Consider the following 18,065-nt stretch of genomic DNA (forward strand, 5'->3'; position numbering starts at 1 on the left):
TCAGTGCGGACTTTCTTTCCAAGTAATCACTCAATGATGTTAAATTGACCTTTTCACTGACCCTGCTAGGTATATGACACAGGGTCACTGGAATTCTTCATTTCTCCAATGGACTCATTAGGAGCAGAGTGTGAGGCAGATAGCAGAGTAGGACATGGCCTTTCAGGGTCAAAGAACCCAGCTGTAGCACTCTGAAACACGGCTCTTCCAGCACAACGCAGTTAATACTCGCTTTAATGAAATGACAAGACATCAATGAAAAAAAAGGCAAACTCTGGTCTCCATTTCCACAGACTATTTTATTGTAAAATATGCTTCAAAAACCATTATGCATGCGTCAGTGACAATTGTGTACATGGTTTCTCTCAGTAGATTTAATGGATGCCCTTAACACAGCCCACTTTAATCCAAAATGGATTTTCTCCCTCTCAATAACATCATGGTAAAGTACAATGAAATGCTCACAACACTGATTTGCTTTCGAGGTTGGTCATTTCAAATGATAATTATCACCAGTAGAGATATACAGTGTGTATTTTATTATCTATATTGATCTAAAAACATTGAGAATCAGAGTGCTCCAAAATAAATGATCACATTTTTTCACACTCCCCTCATGTCTTAAATTATTCATAGATTATAATTCAGTGTAGACTACTTGCTATAGAATAAAACAGACATACAAAAGGCTGTGGATTTCTTAATGGCACTAAATATCAATCATGGGGCATTCACTGGTTAAAAATGGAACTTCAGAGCATTGCATCAACCAATGGTTGTGTGCCAGGTCATCGACTGCACAGTCAAGCATCAGATTTCAGTATTATATGATTTGGTTTGATGATTTGTTAAACACCTATCCAGGCGTTGTGAAATCTGAAATACATGAATCTTCAATGTAGTCAGCCTGGAACGCGGCCACAATCCACGAAGTGGGCGGGCTGTATGCCTCTTCAGTGTGTCATCGATCAATCATCCTCTAACAAAGCCAATCATCTTCTAGCTGAGCCAGCCACCAGCCATCTCTCAGTGGGCAGCCAAGAGAGGAGTGATGGGAGGATGCAGAAGAGAGGAGGAAAGACGTGGCTAAAGAGAAGATCTAGGCTTTGTCCCAAATGCACCCTATTCCCTTTATAGTGCACTACTTTTGAGCAGGGCCTATAGGCAGACATTAAAAACATCATCATTCTGTCTGAGTTCCTATGAGACATGAACAAGTGTTGTGTTTTTATTTTTCCTCAGTGCTTCAGAACTCTGAAGCGTACAGTACAGTGAGTCGCTGCACATAAAGCCCTATTGTTAGCAAGAGAGAGTATCAAAAAGAGTGAGAAAGTCAATTTTCGGTCATTTTCAACTTTCTTACTTTCCTCCCATCTCTACCATGTAGCTGCTACAAACCACAGATAATGTCTGTGGATTCTCACTCTGTGCGCTATATACCATACCATACACAGTAACCTGGATAGAGGCAAGAAGCAAATAGCTCAAATAAGTACAGTTGAAGTCGGAAGTTTACATACACTTAGGTTGGAGTCATTAAACCTCGTTTTTCAACCACTCCACAAATTTCTTGTTAACAAACTATAGTTTTGGCAAGTTGGTTAGGACATCTACTTTGTGCCTGACACAAGTAGTTTTTCCAACAATTGTTTACAGACAGATTATTTCACTTATAATTCACTGTATCACAATTCCAGTGGGTCAGAAGTTTACATACACGAAGTTGACTGTGTCTTTAAACAGCTTGGAAAATTCCTGAAAATGATATGATGGCTTTACAAGCTTCTGACAGGCTAATTGACATCATTTGAGTCAATTGGAGGTGTACCTGTGGATGTATTTCAAGGCCTACCTTCAAACTCAGTGCCTCTTTGCTTGACATCATGGGAAAATCAAAAGAAATCAGCCAAGACCTCAGAAAACAAATTGTAGACCTCCACAAGTCTGGTTCATCCTTGGGAGCAATTTCCAAATGCCTGAAGGCACCATGTTCATCTGTACAAACAATGGTACGCAAGTATAAACACCATGGGACCACACAGCCGTCATACAGCTCAGGAAGGAGACGCGTTCTGTCTCCTAGAGATGAATGTACTTTGGTGCGAAAAGGGCAAATCAATCCCAGAACAACAGCAAAGGACCTTGTGAAGATCCTGGAGGAAACAGGTACAAAAGTATCTATATCCACAGTAAAACGAGTCCTATATCGACATCACCTGAAAGGCCGCTCAGCAAGGAAGAAGCCACTGCTCCAAAACCGCCATAAAAAAAGCCAGACTACGGTTTGAAACTGCACATGGGGACAAAGATCGTACTTTTTGGAGAAATTTCGTCTGGTCTGATGAAACAAAAATATAACTATTTGGCCATAATGACCATTGATATGTTTGGAGGAAAAAGGGGGTTGCAAGCTGAAGAACACCATCCCAACCGTGAAGCACAGGGGTGACAGCATCATGTTGTGGGGGTGCTTTGCTGCAGGAGGGACTGGTGCACTTCACAAAATAGGTGGTATCATGAGGCAGGAATATTATGTGGATATATTGAAGCAACATCTCATGACATCAGTCAGGAGTTAAAGCCTGGTCGCAAATGGGTCTTCCATCACAACGACCCTAAGCATACTTCCAAAGTTGTGGCAAAATGGCTTAAGGACAACAAAGTCAAGGTATTGGAGTGGTCATCACAAAGCCCTGACCTCAATCCCATAGAACATTTGTGGGTAGAACTGAAAAAGCATGTGCGAGCAAGGAGGCCTACAAACCTGATTCGACCCCAAGCACACTTCCAAAGTTGTGGCAAAATGGCTTAAGGACAACAAAGTCAAGGTATTGGAGTGGTCATCACAAAGCCCTGACCTCAATCCCATAGAACATTTGTGGGCAGAACTGAAAAAGCGTGTGCAAGCAAGGAGGCCTACAAACCTTATTCAGTTACGCCAGCTCTGTCAGGAGGAATGGGCCAAAATTTACACAACTTATTGTGGGAAGCTTGTGGAAGGCTACCCGAAATGTTTGACCCAAGTTAAACAATTTAAAGGCAATGATACCAAATACTAATTGAGTGTATGTAAACTTCTGACCCACTGGGAATGTGATGAAAGAAATAAAAGCTGAAATAAAGCATTCTTTCTACTATTATTCTGACATTTCACATTCTTAAAATAAAGTGGTGATCCTAACTTACCTAAACAGGGAATTTTTACTAGGGTTAAATGTCAGGAATTGTGAAAAACTGAGTTTAAATGTATTTGGCTAAGGTGTATGTAAACTTCCAACTTCAACTGTAGGTAAAACAAATCCTAATTTATTTTTGATACATTTCTTTTCAATCCACTCTTATGTTTCCCTCACACTTGTTTTTCTATTTAAAAGGGTAACAGTACAGTCATAGAGATTGATGTTACATAAATGATCAGATACGGGTGGACAGAGAGATACACAGTATGGGTGTTTGCATCTTTAGATGTAGCATCGAAGGTTTATATGAACTTTAGAGAAGAGAACGGAAGAGTACATATAGAACTGCTTTAAGAGCGCTGCGTCAGAGTCTGGGTCTTCAACAGTTAGAGCGTTCGGAGGTGGGTCAAGGTCCCCATGTAGAAGTACTGTTCAAGTACCAACACATCTATTGCTACATCTGAGGGATGACATCGATATCTACCCCTCAACTCTTCACCCGTTAGCTCCCCTCAGAAACAGTACATTTTTCAAGAGCATGACACAGGCCGACAGAACAGTCACACAAAGGAAGACAAATGTGTTTGTGTTATGTTGTGTTGATTTAGCGCTTACAGAGAATACCTTGGCAGGGGATAATGCTGTGTGTGTAAGCAGGCTGGCTTTGACAAGTGTGGAGTTATGTCTTTCTCTTTTCCAACAGTAAGCAGAGCAGCTGTTCCTTTTAGACGTCCCCTGATCATTTACTGTTACTGGGTAACACTAATAGGAGCTTTGCTTGAGCTGTTGGCGATGACACCAGACCTGACATCACAAGTCAGCTGCAGGAAGTGTGTGTCAGTGACTTCACTCTGTGGTGAGAAATTGAATGGTTCAGCTTGGCTATATCACAGAGGGAAAACGCACACACCCACCCACGCACGCTGTGTCTGTGGTCACATCATCCCTACACTTTTGGATCTGGAGCTGAATAAGTTGAAATAGTTAGAAGATAAATATCTCTGAGATATACATTCATCCCAAGCAATGGCAATGATGATAATAGAGTAGGGGATCAAACAAACAGATTATTTCATGGCTAAACCTGAGTTATTGAAAACAGTCCATAAGAAACACCACAACGATACACATCAAAAATATCATATTTTCATATATAGAGTATTTGCATGACTAGAGCTAGACTATATTCATCGGATGTATATACATTTATTTATGCTTCTCCAATCCAGATTTTCTGAAAGAACCAACAACTACAGAACCAGGAAATTGCTATAAGCACCTCAGACACCTTCCACGAGGGAGAGAAAGAGAGAGCACCTCAGACACCTTCCACGAGGGAGAGAAAGAGAGAGCACCTCAGACACCTTCCACGAGGGAGAGAAAGAGAGAGCACCTCAGACACCTTCCACGAGGGAGAGAAAGAGAGAGCACCTCAGACACCTTCCACGAGGGAGAGAAAGAGAGAGCACGTCAGACACCTTTCCCGAGGGAGAGAAAGAGAGAGCACAGAAGCTCCCTTCATCCCTCTGTCTCTCCGTTTATACTCTATCACTCTTTCTCTCCAATCTTCAGGTCTCCTTGTCCTTCTAGCATTCCTTTGGCGTGGTTTCTCTCTTTTTAACCCCTGACCTTTGTGGTTGCGTAGGAAGTGAAGAGGAGGGTTGAAATAAATAATGGGTTAGGCACACAGCGCCGTGAAAGCTGCTATGTCACCCTTCATCCTCCTCCTCTTCCTCCTCTCTATCACTCCTTTCCCTCTTCTCCTCTTCCACCTCTCCCAGTCCTCTCCTGGATGAAAGCATGTATGATGGGTGTTAGAGTTGTGTTGAGCAGTAGGGTTCAGTGGGTCCTCCTGCCCCAGTATAGACTGTATGTATGCTACAGGGTTGACTTCACTTGGAGCCCCGTCACAAAAGATCTTCGTAGTCCAGGAGTTTGGAGTGCTGGCGGGTTTTCCACAGACGGAAGAGACGGAAGTCAAAGTACATCTCAATAATCTCTTTTCCTAGATAAAAGAAGTAAACATTCAATGATGTGTTTCCCTACAGGGCAACTTATCTAGTTACAAATACAAGGACTGAGCTAGTTTAGATGTTCCCCTCAAGCAAGTCCACCTTAATATACTAGGTTGTGTTGCACTAACATGGATTAACTCTTAAACTGGTTGCACAAAACTTAGTTTCAAATGTATCCTAGTTAAATGTAATTATTCTTTAAACCCAGATCAACTTGCATCCTGTCACTCCGTTGACCAGGGGTTCATTCTAACAAACTGCCACTGGAGGAGGTTTAACAACTCAGTGTTTCTGCTGTATTTCTGGTGTGATTAACAGTTATGTTTCTTATATTATGTTTGTAAAAGTAAACTAGCCAGCTAACTAATTTGACAAAAAGCGCAATTAATTCAATAATTTAGTCTGAAGTGAAAACTCACTTTGCTTGCTAGCGATGACCAGTGAAGGTCCGTTTCTATAGTAATGGAATTAGAACATCATTGTTTTGGTGAATCCATTATGACATGTCACTAATCATAGTTTAAAGATCTAACCTTAATATTAAACCAGATTAATTCATCTAAGTGGTGCAACACATCTCTGATTAAATATAATCCTAGATTTATAAAGTTTAGATTACGTCTAATCTAAGATGAATTTAACCATGTTGGTGCAACCCACCCTTAATATACTGTGTGTGTTACACACAGCTATTGAATATGATAATAATGTCTTTAACATTTGACTGGTTATTCTCAAGAACAATATCATTTACAATGGATGGTTCAACTTTCTATCATTGTGTGTTGCCGCTATGGGAGATGTCATTCACTATTCAGGGAGCAGGCTGGTTTGACCCTCTCTCACGGTGTCACTGTCTGCCATTAACCTTCCTGACCTTATCTAACTCACAACAAAATATCACATAATCACCCAGTGTGTGTAAAAGAGGGAGGGAGGGAGCCAAGATGGTCCAGTTACAATGAATGGACCCATAGGAGTGACAGAGGAAGAAATCAAAATGAGAGCAAATTGAGATAGAGAGATAGCAGTAGCAGAGACAGAGACCAGTAGCAGAGACAGAGACCAGTAGGAGAGAGAGAGAGCAGTAGCAGAGACAGAGACCAGTAGCAGAGACAGAGACCAGTAGCAGAGACAGAGACCAGTAGCAGAGAGAGAGACCAGTAGCAGAGAGAGAGACCAGTAGCAGAGACAGAGAGCAGTAGCAGAGACAGAGACCAGTAGCAGAGTCAGAGACCAGTAGCAGAGACAGAGAGCAGTAGCAGAGACAGAGACCAGTAGCAGAGACAGAGAGCAGGAGAAGAGAGAGAGAGCAGTAGCAGAGACAGAGAGCAGTAGCAGAGACAGAGACCAGTAGCAGAGACAGAGAGCAGGAGCAGAGAGAGACCAGTAGCAGAGACAGAGACCAGTAGCAGAGACAGAGAGCAGTAGCAGAGACAGAGAGCAGGAGAAGAGAGAGAGAGCAGTAGCAGAGACAGAGACCAGTAGCAGAGACAGAGACCAGTAGCAGAGACAGAGAGCAGTAGCAGAGACAGAGAGCAGTAGCAGAGAGAGAGAGCAGTAGCAGAGACAGAGAGCAGGAGCAGAGACAGAGAGCAGGAGCAGAGGCAGAGCAGGAGCAGAGAGAGAGAGCAGTAGCAGAGACAGAGAGCAGGAGCAGAGAGAGAGCGAGAGAGAGCAGTAGCAGAGACAGAGAGCAGGAGCAGAGACAGAGAGCAGTAGCAGAGACAGAGAGCAGTAGCAGAGACAGAGACCAGTAGCAGAGACAGAGAGCAGTAGCAGAGAGAGAGAGCAAGAGCAGAGACAGAGAGCAGTAGCAGAGACAGAGAGTAGTAGCAGAGACAGAGAGCAGGAGCAGAGAGAGAGCAGTAGCAGAGACAGAGAGCAGGAGCAGAGACAGAGAGCAGGAGCAGAGACAGAGAGCAGTAGCAGAGACAGAGACCAGTAGCAGAGACAGAGAGCAGGAGCAGAGAGAGAGCAGTAGCAGAGAGAGAGAGCAGGAGCAGAGACAGAGAGCAGGAGCAGAGACAGAGACCAGTAGCAGAGACAGAGAGCAGGAGCAGAGAGAGAGAGAGCAGTAGCAGAGACAGAGAGCAGGAGCAGAGACAGAGAGCAGTAGCAGAGAGAGAGAGCAGTAGCAGAGACAGAGAGCAGGAGCAGACAGAGACCAGTAGGAGAGAGAGAGAGCAGTAGCAGAGACAGAGACCAGTAGCAGAGACAGAGACCAGTAGCAGAGACAGAGACCAGTAGCAGAGAGAGAGACCAGTAGCAGAGAGAGAGACCAGTAGCAGAGACAGAGAGCAGTAGCAGAGACAGAGACCAGTAGCAGAGTCAGAGACCAGTAGCAGAGACAGAGAGCAGTAGCAGAGACAGAGACCAGTAGCAGAGACAGAGAGCAGGAGAAGAGAGAGAGAGCAGTAGCAGAGACAGAGAGCAGTAGCAGAGACAGAGACCAGTAGCAGAGACAGAGAGCAGTAGCAGAGACAGAGAGCAGTAGCAGAGACAGAGAGCAGGAGAAGAGAGAGAGAGCAGTAGCAGAGACAGAGACCAGTAGCAGAGACAGAGACCAGTAGCAGAGACAGAGACCAGTAGCAGAGACAGAGAGCAGTAGCAGAGACAGAGAGCAGGAGAAGAGAGAGAGAGCAGTAGCAGAGACAGAGACCAGTAGCAGAGACAGAGACCAGTAGCAGAGACAGAGACCAGTAGCAGAGACAGAGAGCAGTAGCAGAGACAGAGAGCAGTAGCAGAGAGAGAGAGCAGTAGCAGAGACAGAGAGCAGGAGCAGAGACAGAGAGCAGGAGCAGAGAGAGAGAGCAGTAGCAGAGGCAGAGCAGGAGCAGAGAGAGAGAGCAGTAGCAGAGACAGAGAGCAGGAGCAGAGAGAGAGCAGTAGCAGAGACAGAGAGCAGGAGCAGAGACAGAGAGCAGGAGCAGAGACAGAGAGCAGGAGCAGAGACAGAGAGCAGGAGCAGAGACAGAGAGCAGTAGCAGAGACAGAGAGCAGTAGCAGAGACAGAGACCAGTAGCAGAGACAGAGAGCAGTAGCAGAGAGAGAGAGCAAGAGCAGAGACAGAGAGCAGTAGCAGAGACAGAGAGTAGTAGCAGAGACAGAGAGCAGGAGCAGAGAGAGAGCAGTAGCAGAGACAGAGAGCAGTAGCAGAGACAGAGAGCAGGAGCAGAGAGAGAGAGCAGTAGCAGAGACAGAGAGCAGGAGCAGAGACAGAGAGCAGTAGCAGAGACAGAGACCAGTAGCAGAGACAGAGAGCAGGAGCAGAGAGAGAGCAGTAGCAGAGAGAGAGAGCAGGAGCAGAGACAGAGAGCAGGAGCAGAGACAGAGACCAGTAGCAGAGACAGAGAGCAGGAGCAGAGAGAGAGAGAGCAGTAGCAGAGACAGAGAGCAGGAGCAGAGACAGAGAGCAGTAGCAGAGAGAGAGAGCAGTAGCAGAGACAGAGAGCAGGAGCAGAGAGAGAGCAGGAGCAGAGACAGAGAGCAGTAGCAGAGACAGAGACCAGTAGCAGAGACAGAGAGCAGGAGCATAGAGAAAGAGAGCAGTAGCAGAGACAGAGAGCAGGAGCAGAGAGAGAGCAGTAGCAGAGACAGAGAGCAGTAGGAGAGACAGAGACCAGTAGCAGAGACAGAGAGCAGTAGCAGAGACAGAGAGCAGTAGCAGAGACAGAGACCAGTAGCAGAGACAGAGAGCAGTAGCAGAGACAGAGAGCAGTAGCAGAGACAGAGAGCAGTAGCAGAGACAGAGAGCAGTAGCAGAGACAGAGAGCAGTAGCAGAGAGAGAGAGCAGGAGCAGAGACAGAGAGCAGTAGCAGAGACAGAGAGCAGGAGCAGAGACAGAGAGCAGGAGCAGAGACAGAGAGCAGGAGCAGAGACAGAGAGCAGTAGCAGAGAGAGAGAGTAGGAGCAGAGACAGAGAGCAGTAGCAGAGACAGAGACCAGTAGCAGAGACAGAGAGCAGGAGCAGAGACAGAGAGCAGGAGCAGAGACAGAGAGCAGGAGCAGAGACAGAGAGCAGTATCAGATGGAGATAACAGTCGCAGAGACAGAGTCAGGAGCAGAAACAGGACGAATGGGCAACAGGGATAAATGAAAAATGTGAGGGACAGAGAGAGAGTGAAAGAATGAGAAATAATAACACTTTTAATTGAGGGAACAAGTCCATCAATAAATACTTACTTTGAAAGTTAATGCTGGTTGTGTGTGTGTGTGTGTGTGTGTGTGTGTGTGTGTGTGTGTGTGTGTGTGTGTGTGTGTGTGTGTGTGTGTGTGTGTGTGTGTGTGTGTGTGTGTGTGTGTGTGTGTGTGTGTGTGTGTGTGTGTGTGTTGCTGACAGTCCTCACCCTGTGCGGACAACTCCAGTGGTGACTCAAATTCAATGGAGTAAGGCCTCATCAGGTTCTTTAGCTTCTGGAACAGCTGTTGGCCAACGATAAGAACAGACACCAATTAATCCTCCAGCCTGGCCTCAGAGCCTGGCTCTTCCTCCTGCTAGGTCCTGCCGAGGCCCTCCAGCCTGGACCTAGCACCCGCCACAGTGAGCCTCCAGCTCCAAGCTTTACGGCTGCGGAAAACTGCGCATTCATCTAAGATGGGTGACAGGGAGGGCGAAATAGAGAGAGAGAGAGAGAGAGAGAGAGAGAGAGAGAGAGAGAGAGAGAGAGAGAGAGAGAGAGAGAGAGAGAGAGAGAGAGAGAGAGAGAGAGAGAGAGAGAGAGAGAGAGAGAGAGAGAGAGAGAGAGAGAGAGAGAAAGCGCGCGTGTGTGGAAGAAAATGTTCCAAAGGCACCCAGTGATTGCCAGTCTATGTGTGTTCCTTTCTCTCTACTCTGTGATGACACTGCCTGCTCTGAGGAACACCTCTCCATACACATCTCTGGAGACTTGCCCTCAAGGAGAATCAAAGAATTAGCTCATCTGTAATTGAATGGATCTAGACATACTGGCTGACAACTCTCATTCCAGGAGCCTTTGCTTTAGTGTTTTATTGAAGCTTGATTTCTCTTCAGGGAGCACAACTGTCTAGCAGGAAGCCCATCCAAGCTGTTCTTCTGATCTGCCAACCTGTGTCCTCAAGTCAAGACACCGCACCAATACAAATAGAATGATAATGCGCTGGGGGTATTGAGTCAAGGTCAATACAAATAGAATGATAATGCGCTGGGGGTATTGAGTCAAGGTCAATACAAATAGAATGATAATGCGCTGGGGGTATTGAGTCAAGGCCAATTCAAATGATACGATAATGTGCTGGGGGTATTGAGTCAAGGTCAATACAAATAGAATGATAATGCGCTGGGGGTATTGAGTCAAGGCCAATACAAATGATATGATGATGTGCTGGGGGTATTGAGTCAAGGTCAATACAAATGGAATGATAATGCACTGGGGTATTGAGTCAAGTCCAATACAAATGGAATGATAATGCGCTGGGGTATTGAGTCTAGGTCAATACAAATAGAATGATAATGCGCTGGGGTATTGAGTCTAGGCCAATACAAATATAATGATAATGCACTGGGGGTATTGAGTCAATGCCTATACAAATATAATGATAATGCACTGGGGGTATTGAGTCAATGCCTATACAAATAGAATGATAATGCACTCGGGGTATTGAGTCAAGGTCAATACAAATGGAATGATAATGCACTGGGGTATTGAGTCTAGGTCAATACAAATGGAATGATAATGCGCTGGGGTATTGAGTCTAGGTCAATACAAATGGAATGATAATGATAATGTCAATATGTGATAAAACTCTACTACTGAGCAGGAAACGGTTGGTTAGCTGCATTCTGAGAAGACTTTTAGATTTTTTTAGAGGGTGTTCAGTGGAGCAGGAACCATGACCTGACTGTAACTCTGAAAGGTAGAGAGAAGGAGAGGAGAGGAGGAGAGGAGGAGTGGAGAGGAGGAGTGGACATTTGTCCTGCATCTGTCTCACACACACGCATGCACAAGCAAACGCTCAGCTATGCAGGCAGGCAGCCAGGCAGACACTCACTCACTCACTCACTCACTCACTCACTCACTCACTCACTCACTCACTCACTCACTCACTCACTCACTCACTCACTCACTCACTCACTCACTCACTCACTCACTCACTCACTCACGCTACATACACCTCCTATGCACACATATTCATGCTCAAACCTTCAGACAGACACTGATGCAGAAACCAAGGTCACATATATACATACGGTCTTTACCCCCATGATATATAAGATGTACACGATCACTTTCATAAGCTGTGACATCACATGACTGTTTCCGTGGTCTCTAGATCCACAGTCAGACAAATAATGAGAGAGGAGACAGCCAAGAGGACGGCACAGCAGAGCCTGGGGACTAGAGGGTTGTGAGGGTTGTTTATAGTGCTTAAGCAGACAGCTATCTTGGCCCCTGCATTTTACTGTACTGTATACTCCCCTTAACAGCTTCACAACAGAGATGCCAGAGAGCACTTCACATTATGTAACTAACAACACCAAGCACTTTAGCAGAGTGTGTTTATGCGTGTGTACACACTCTGTTAATGTGTGTGTGTGTGTGTGTGTGTGTATATGTGTGTGTGTGTGTGTGTATATATGTGTGTGTGTGTTTGTGTGTGTGTGTGTGTGTGTGTGTGTGTGTGTGTGTGTGTGTGTGGTGTGTGTGTGTGTGTGTGTGTGTGTGTGTGTGTGTGTGTGTGTGTGTGTGTGTGGCTGTGTGTGTGTGTGTGGCTGTAAGTGGAGAATGGTGTAGCAGCCTCTCCCCTGTCACAGTCACTTGGTCCCTGTGCCTCTCTGCTAAATCCAGAAACTTGACTCAGGATGAGATAATGGGCTCTTACGGGTAAGAGGGAGAGAAGTAGAGAGAGGAGGGAGAGAAGTAGAGAGAGAGGAGGGAGAGAAGTAGAGAGAGAGGAGGGAGAGAAGTAGAGAGAGAGGAGGGAGAGAAGTAGAGAGAGAGGAGGGAGAGAAGTAGAGAGAGAGGAGGGAGAGAAGTAGAGAGAGATGAGGGAGAGAAGTAGAGAGAGAGGAGGGAGAGAAGTAGAGAGAGAGGAGGGAGAGAAGTAGAGAGAGATGAGGGAGAGAAGTAGAGATAGAGGAGGGAGAGAAGTAGAGAGAGAGGAGGGAGAGAAGTAGAGAAAGGAGGGAGAGAAGTAGAGATAGAGGAGGGAGAGAAGTAGAGAGAGGAGGGAGAGAAGTAGAGAGAGAGGAGGGAGAGAAGTAGAGAGAGGAGAGAGAGAAGTAGAGAGAGAGGAGGGAGAGAAGTAGAGAGAGGAGGGAGAGAAGTAGAGAGAGAGGAGGAAGAGAAGTAGAGAGAGAGGAGGGAGAGAAGTAGAGAGAGAGGAGGGAGAGAAGTAGAGAGAGGAGGGAGAGAAGTAGAGAGAGAGGAGGGAGAGAAGTAGAAGAGAGGAGGGAGAGAAGTAGAGAGAGAGGAGGGAGAGAAGTAGAGAGAGAGGAGGGAGAGAAGTAGAGAGAGGAGGGAGAGAAGTAGAGAGAGGAGGAGGGAGAGAAGTAGAGAGAGAGGAGGGAGAGAAGTAGAGAGAGGAGGGAGAGAAGTAGAGAGAGAGGAGGGAGAGAAGTAGAGAGAGAGGAGGGAGAGAAGTAGAGAGAGAGGAGGGAGAGAAGTAGAGAGAGAGGAGGGAGAGAAGTAGAGATAGAGGAGGGAGAGAAGTAGAGAGAGAGGAGGGAGAGAAGTAGAGAGAGGAGAGAGAGAAGTAGAGAGAGAGGAGGGAGAGAAGTAGAGATAGAGGAGGGAGAGAAGTAGAGAGAGAGGAGGGAGAGAAGTAGAGAGAGAGGAGGGAGAGAAGTAGAGAGAGAGGAGGGAGAGAAGTAGAGAGAGAGGAGGGAGAGAAGTAGAGAGAGAGGAGGGAGAGAAGTAGAGATAGAGGAGGGAGAAAAGTAGAGAGAGGAGGGAGAGAAGTAGAGAGAGAGGAGGGAGAGAAGTAGAGAGAGAGGAGGGAGAGAAGTAGAGAGAGAGGAGGGAGAGAAGTAGAGAGAGAGGAGGGAGAGAAGTAGAGAGAGATGAGGGAGAGAAGTAGAGAGAGAGGAGGGAGAGAAGTAGAGAGAGAGGAGGGAGAGAAGTAGAAAGAGGAGGGAGAGAAGTAGAGAGAGGAGGGAGAGAAGTAGAGATAGAGGAGGGAGAGAAGTAGAGAGAGAGGAGGGAGAGAAGTAGAGATAGAGGAGGGAGAGAAGTAGAGAGAGAGGAGGGAGAGAAGTAGAGAGAGAGAGAGAGAGAAGTAGAGAGAGAGGAGGGAGAGAAGTAGAGATAGAGGAGGGAGAGAAGTAGAGAGAGAGGAGGGAGAGAAGTAGAGAGAGAGGAGGGAGAGAAGTAGAGAGAGAGGAGGGAGAGAAGTAGAGAGAGAGGAGGGAGAGAAGTAGAGAGAGAGGAGGGAGAGAAGTAGAGAGAGAGGAGGGAGAGAAGTAGAGAGAGGAGGGAGAGAAGTAGAGAGAGAGGAGGGAGAGAAGTAGAGAGAGAGGAGGGAGAGAAGTAGAGAGAGAGGAGGGAGAGAAGTAGAGAGAGGAGGGAGAGAAGTAGAGAGAGAGGAGGGAGAGAAGTAGAGAGAGAGGAGGGAGAGAAGTAGAGAGAGAGGAGGGAGAGAAGTAGAGAGAGAGGAGGGAGAGAAGTAGAGAGAGAGGAGGGAGAGAAGTAGAGAGAGAGGAGGGAGAGAAGTAGAGATAGAGGAGGGAGAGAAGTAGAGAGAGGAGGAGGAGAGAAGTAGAGAGAGAGGAGGGAGAGAAGTAGAGAGAGAGGAGGGAGAGAAGTAGAGAGAGAGGAGGGAGAGAAGTAGAGAGAGGAGGGAGAGAAGTAGAGAGAGAGGAGGGAGAGAAGTAGAGAGAGAGGAGGGAGAGAAGTAGAGAGAGAGGAGGGAGAGAAGTAGAGAGAGAGGAGGGAGAGAAGTAGAGAGAGGAGGGAGAGAAGTAGAGAGAGAGGAGGGAGAGAAGTAGAGAGAGAGGAGGGAGAGAAGTAGAGAGGAGGGAGAGAAGTAGAGAGAGAGGAGGGAGAGAAGTAGAGAGAGAGGAGGGAGAGAAGTAGAGAGAGGAGGGAGAGAAGTAGAGAGAGGAGGGAGAGAAGTAGAAAGAGGAGGGAGAGAGAGTAGAAAGAGGAGGGAGAGAAGTAGAGAGAGAGGAGGGAGAGAAGTAGAGAGAGAGGAGGGAGAGAAGTAGAGAGAGGAGGGAGAGAAGTAGAGAGAGGAGGGAGAGAAGTAGAGAGAGAGGAGGGAGAGAAGTAGAGAGAGAGGAGGGAGAGAAGTAGAGAGAGGAGGGAGAGAAGTAGAGAGAGAGGAGGGAGAGAAGTAGAGAGAGAGGAGGGAGAGAAGTAGAGAGAGAGGAGGGAGAGAAGTAGAGAGAGAGGAGGGAGAGAAGTAGAGAGAGAGGAGGGAGAGAAGTAGAGAGAGAGGAGGGAGAGAAGTAGAGAGAGAGGAGGGAGAGAAGTAGAGAGAGAGGAGGGAGAGAAGTAGAGAGAGAGGAGGGAGAGAAGTAGAGAGAGAGGAGGGAGAGAAGTAGAGAGAGAGGAGGGAGAGAAGTAGAGAGAGAGGAGGGAGAGAAGATAGAGAGAGGAGGGAGAGAAGTAGAGAGAGAGGAGGGAGAGAAGTAGAGAGAGAGGAGGGAGAGAAGTAGAGAGAGGAGTGAGGGAGAGAGAGTAGAGAGAGAGGAGGGAGAGAAGTAGAGAGAGAGGAGGGAGAGAAGTAGAGAGAGAGGAGGGAGAGAAGTAGTAGAGAGAGGAGGGAGAGAAGTAGAGAGAGAGGAGGGAGAGAAGTAGAGAGAGAGGAGGGAGAGAAGTAGAGAGAGAGGAGGGAGAGAAGTAGAGAGAGAGGAGGGAGAGAAGTAGAGAGAGGAGGGAGAGAAGTAGAGAGAGGAGGGAGAGAAGTAGAGAGAGAGGAGGGAGAGAAGTAGAGAGAGGAGGGAGAGAAGTAGAGAGAGAGGAGGGAGAGAAGTAGAGAGAGGAGGGAGAGAAGTAGAGAGAGAGGAGGGAGAGAAGTAGAGAGAGAGGAGGGAGAGAAGTAGAGAGAGAGGAGGGAGAGAAGTAGAGAGAGAGGAGGGAGAGAAGTAGAGAGAGAGGAGGGAGAGAAGTAGAGAAGAGGAGGGAGAGAAGTAGAGAGAGGAGGAGGGAGAGAAGTAGAGAGAGAGGAGGGAGAGAAGTAGAGAGAGAGGAGGGAGAGAAGTAGAGAGAGAGGAGGGAGAGAAGTAGAGAGAGGAGGAGGGAGAGAAGTAGAGAGAGAGGAGGGAGAGAAGTAGAGAGAGAGGAGGGAGAGAAGTAGAGAGAGGAGGGAGAGAAGTAGAGAGAGAGGAGGGAGAGAAGTAGAGAGAGAGGAGGGAGAGAAGTAGAGAGAGAGGAGGGAGAGAAGTAGAGAGAGAGGAGGGAGAGAAGTAGAGAGAGAGGAGGGAGAGAAGTAGAGAGAGAGGAGGGAGAGAAGTAGAGAGAGAGGAGGGAGAGAAGTAGAGAGAGAGGAGGGAGAGAAGTAGAGAGAGAGGAGGGAGAGAAGTAGAGAGAGAGGAGGGAGAGAAGTAGAGAGAGAGGAGGGAGAGAAGTAGAGAGAGAGGAGGGAGAGAAGTAGAGAGAGGAGGGAGTGAAGTAGAGAGAGAGGAGGGAGAGAAGTAGAGAGAGGAGGAGGGAGAGAAGTAGAGAGAGAGGAGGGAGAGAAGTAGAGAGAGAGGAGGGAGAGAAGTAGAGAGAGAGGAGGGAGAGAAGTAGAGAGAGAGGAGGGAGAGAAGTAGAGAGAGAGGAGGGAGAGAAGTAGAAGAGAGGAGGGAGAGAAGTAGAGAGAGGAGGGAGAGAAGTAGAGAGAGAGGAGGGAGAGAAGTAGAGAGAGAGGAGGGAGAGAAGTAGAGAGAGAGGAGGGAGAGAAGTAGAGAGAGAGGAGGAGAGAAGTAGAGAGAGGAGGGAGAGAAGTAGAGAGAGGAGGAGAGAAGTAGAGAGAGGAGGGAGAGAAGTAGAGAGAGAGGAGGGAGAGAAGTAGAGAGAGAGGAGGGAGAGAAGTAGAGAGAGGAGGGAGAGAAGTAGAGAGAGAGGAGGGAGAGAAGTAGAGAGAGAGGAGGGAGAGAAGTAGAGAGAGAGGAGGGAGAGAAGTAGAGAGAGAGGAGGGAGAGAAGTAGAAGAGAGGAGGGAGAGAAGTAGAAGAGGAGGGAGAGAAGTAGCGAGAGAGGAGGGAGAGAAGTAGAGAGAGAGGAGGGAGAGAAGTAGAGAGAGAGGAGGGAGAGAAGTAGAGAGAGGAGGGAGAGAAGTAGAGAGAGAGGAGGGAGAGAAGTAGAGAGAGGAGGGAGAGAAGTAGAGAGAGAGGAGGGAGAGAAGTAGAGAGAGAGGAGGGAGAGAAGTAGAGAGAGAGGAGGGAGAGAAGTAGAGAGAGAGGAGGGAGAGAAGTAGAGATAGAGGAGGGAGAGAAGTAGAGAGAGGAGGGAGAGAAGTAGAGAGAGAGGAGGGAGAGAAGTAGAGAGAGAGGAGGGAGAGAAGTGAGAGAGAGGAGGGAGAGAAGTAGAGAGAGGAGGGAGAGAAGTAGAGAGAGAGGAGGGAGAGAAGTAGAGAGAGGAGGGAGAGAAGTAGAGAGAGAGGAGGGAGAGAAGTAGAGAGAGAGGAGGGAGAGAAGTAGCGAGAGAGGAGGGAGAGAAGTAGCGAGAGAGGAGGGAGAGAAGTAGAGAGAGAGGAGGGAGAGAAGTAGAGAGAGAGGAGGGAGAGAAGTAGAGAGAGAGGAGGGAGAGAAGTAGAGAGAGGAGGGAGAGAAGTAGAGAGAGAGGAGGGAGAGAAGTAGAGAGAGAGGAGGGAGAGAAGTAGAGAGAGAGGAGGGAGAGAAGTAGAGAGAGAGGAGGGAGAGAAGTAGAGAGAGAGGAGGGAGAGAAGTAGAGAAGAGGAGGGAGAGAAGTAGAGAGAGAGGAGGGAGAGAAGTAGAGAGAGAGGAGGGAGAGAAGTAGAGAGAGGAGGGAGAGAAGTAGAGAGAGGAGGGAGAGAAGTAGAGAGAGAGGAGAGAAGTAGAGAGAGGAGGGAGAGAAGTAGAGAGAGGAGGGAGAGAAGTAGAGAGAGAGGAGGGAGAGAAGTAGAGAGAGAGGAGGGAGAGAAGTAGAGATAGAGGAGGGAGAGAAGTAGAGAGAGGAGGGAGAGAAGTAGAGAGAGAGGAGGGAGAGAAGTAGAGAGAGAGGAGGGAGAGAAGTAGAGAGAGAGGAGGGAGAGAAGTAGAGAGAGAGGAGGGAGAGAAGTAGAGAGAGAGGAGGGAGAGAAGTAGAGAGAGAGGAGGGAGAGAAGTAGAGAGAGAGGAGGGAGAGAAGTAGAGAGAGAGGAGGGAGAGAAGTAGAGAGAGGAGGGAGAGAAGTAGAGAGAGGAGGGAGAGAAGTAGAGAGAGAGGAGGGAGAGAAGTAGAGAGAGAGGAGGGAGAGAAGTAGAGAGAGAGGAGGGAGAGAAGTAGAGAGAGAGGAGGGAGAGAAGTAGAGAGAGAGGAGGGAGAGAAGTAGAGAGAGAGGAGGGAGAGAAGTAGAGAGAGAGGAGGGAGAGAAGTAGAGAGAGAGGAGGGAGAGAAGTAGAGAGAGAGGAGGGAGAGAAGTAGAGATAGAGGAGGGAGAGAAGTAGAGAGAGAGGAGGGAGAGAAGTAGAGAGAGAGGAGGGAGAGAAGTAGAGAGAGAGGAGGGAGAGAAGTAGAGAGAGAGGAGGGAGAGAAGTAGAGAGAGAGGAGGGAGAGAAGTAGAGAGAGAGGAGGGAGAGAAGTAGAGAGAGAGGAGGGAGAGAAGTAGAGAGAGAGGAGGGAGAGAAGTAGAGAGAGAGGAGGGAGAGAAGTAGAGAGAGAGGAGGGAGAGAAGTAGAAGAGAGGAGGGAGAGAAGTAGAGAGAGGAGGGAGAGAAGTAGAGAGAGAGGAGGGAGAGAAGTAGAGAGAGGAGGGAGAGAAGTA

The 18,065-nt window shown here is 47.5% G+C and overlaps 1 protein-coding gene across 1 annotated transcript in view; it reads right to left on the reverse strand.

The window, feature by feature from the left end:
• Positions 1 to 280: 280 nt before the first annotated feature.
• Positions 281 to 18,065, reverse strand: part of LOC106567246 (NMDA receptor synaptonuclear signaling and neuronal migration factor) — an 80,824-nt gene continuing 63,039 nt past the window's right edge. The window contains exons 13-14 of the mRNA XM_082974418.1: positions 9,545 to 9,620; positions 281 to 5,184 (exon numbers count right to left, since the gene is read on the reverse strand). Of these exons, the coding sequence (XP_082830544.1) occupies positions 5,087 to 5,184; positions 9,545 to 9,620 (174 nt within the window). The 3' untranslated portion in view covers positions 281 to 5,086. The remainder of the gene's footprint in view (positions 5,185 to 9,544; positions 9,621 to 18,065) is intronic.

The sequence above is a fragment of the Salmo salar genome, chromosome 01 (genome assembly GCF_965601325.2).
Source record: "Salmo salar chromosome 01, fSalSal1, whole genome shotgun sequence".
NCBI classification, from domain to species: domain Eukaryota; kingdom Metazoa; phylum Chordata; class Actinopteri; order Salmoniformes; family Salmonidae; genus Salmo; species Salmo salar.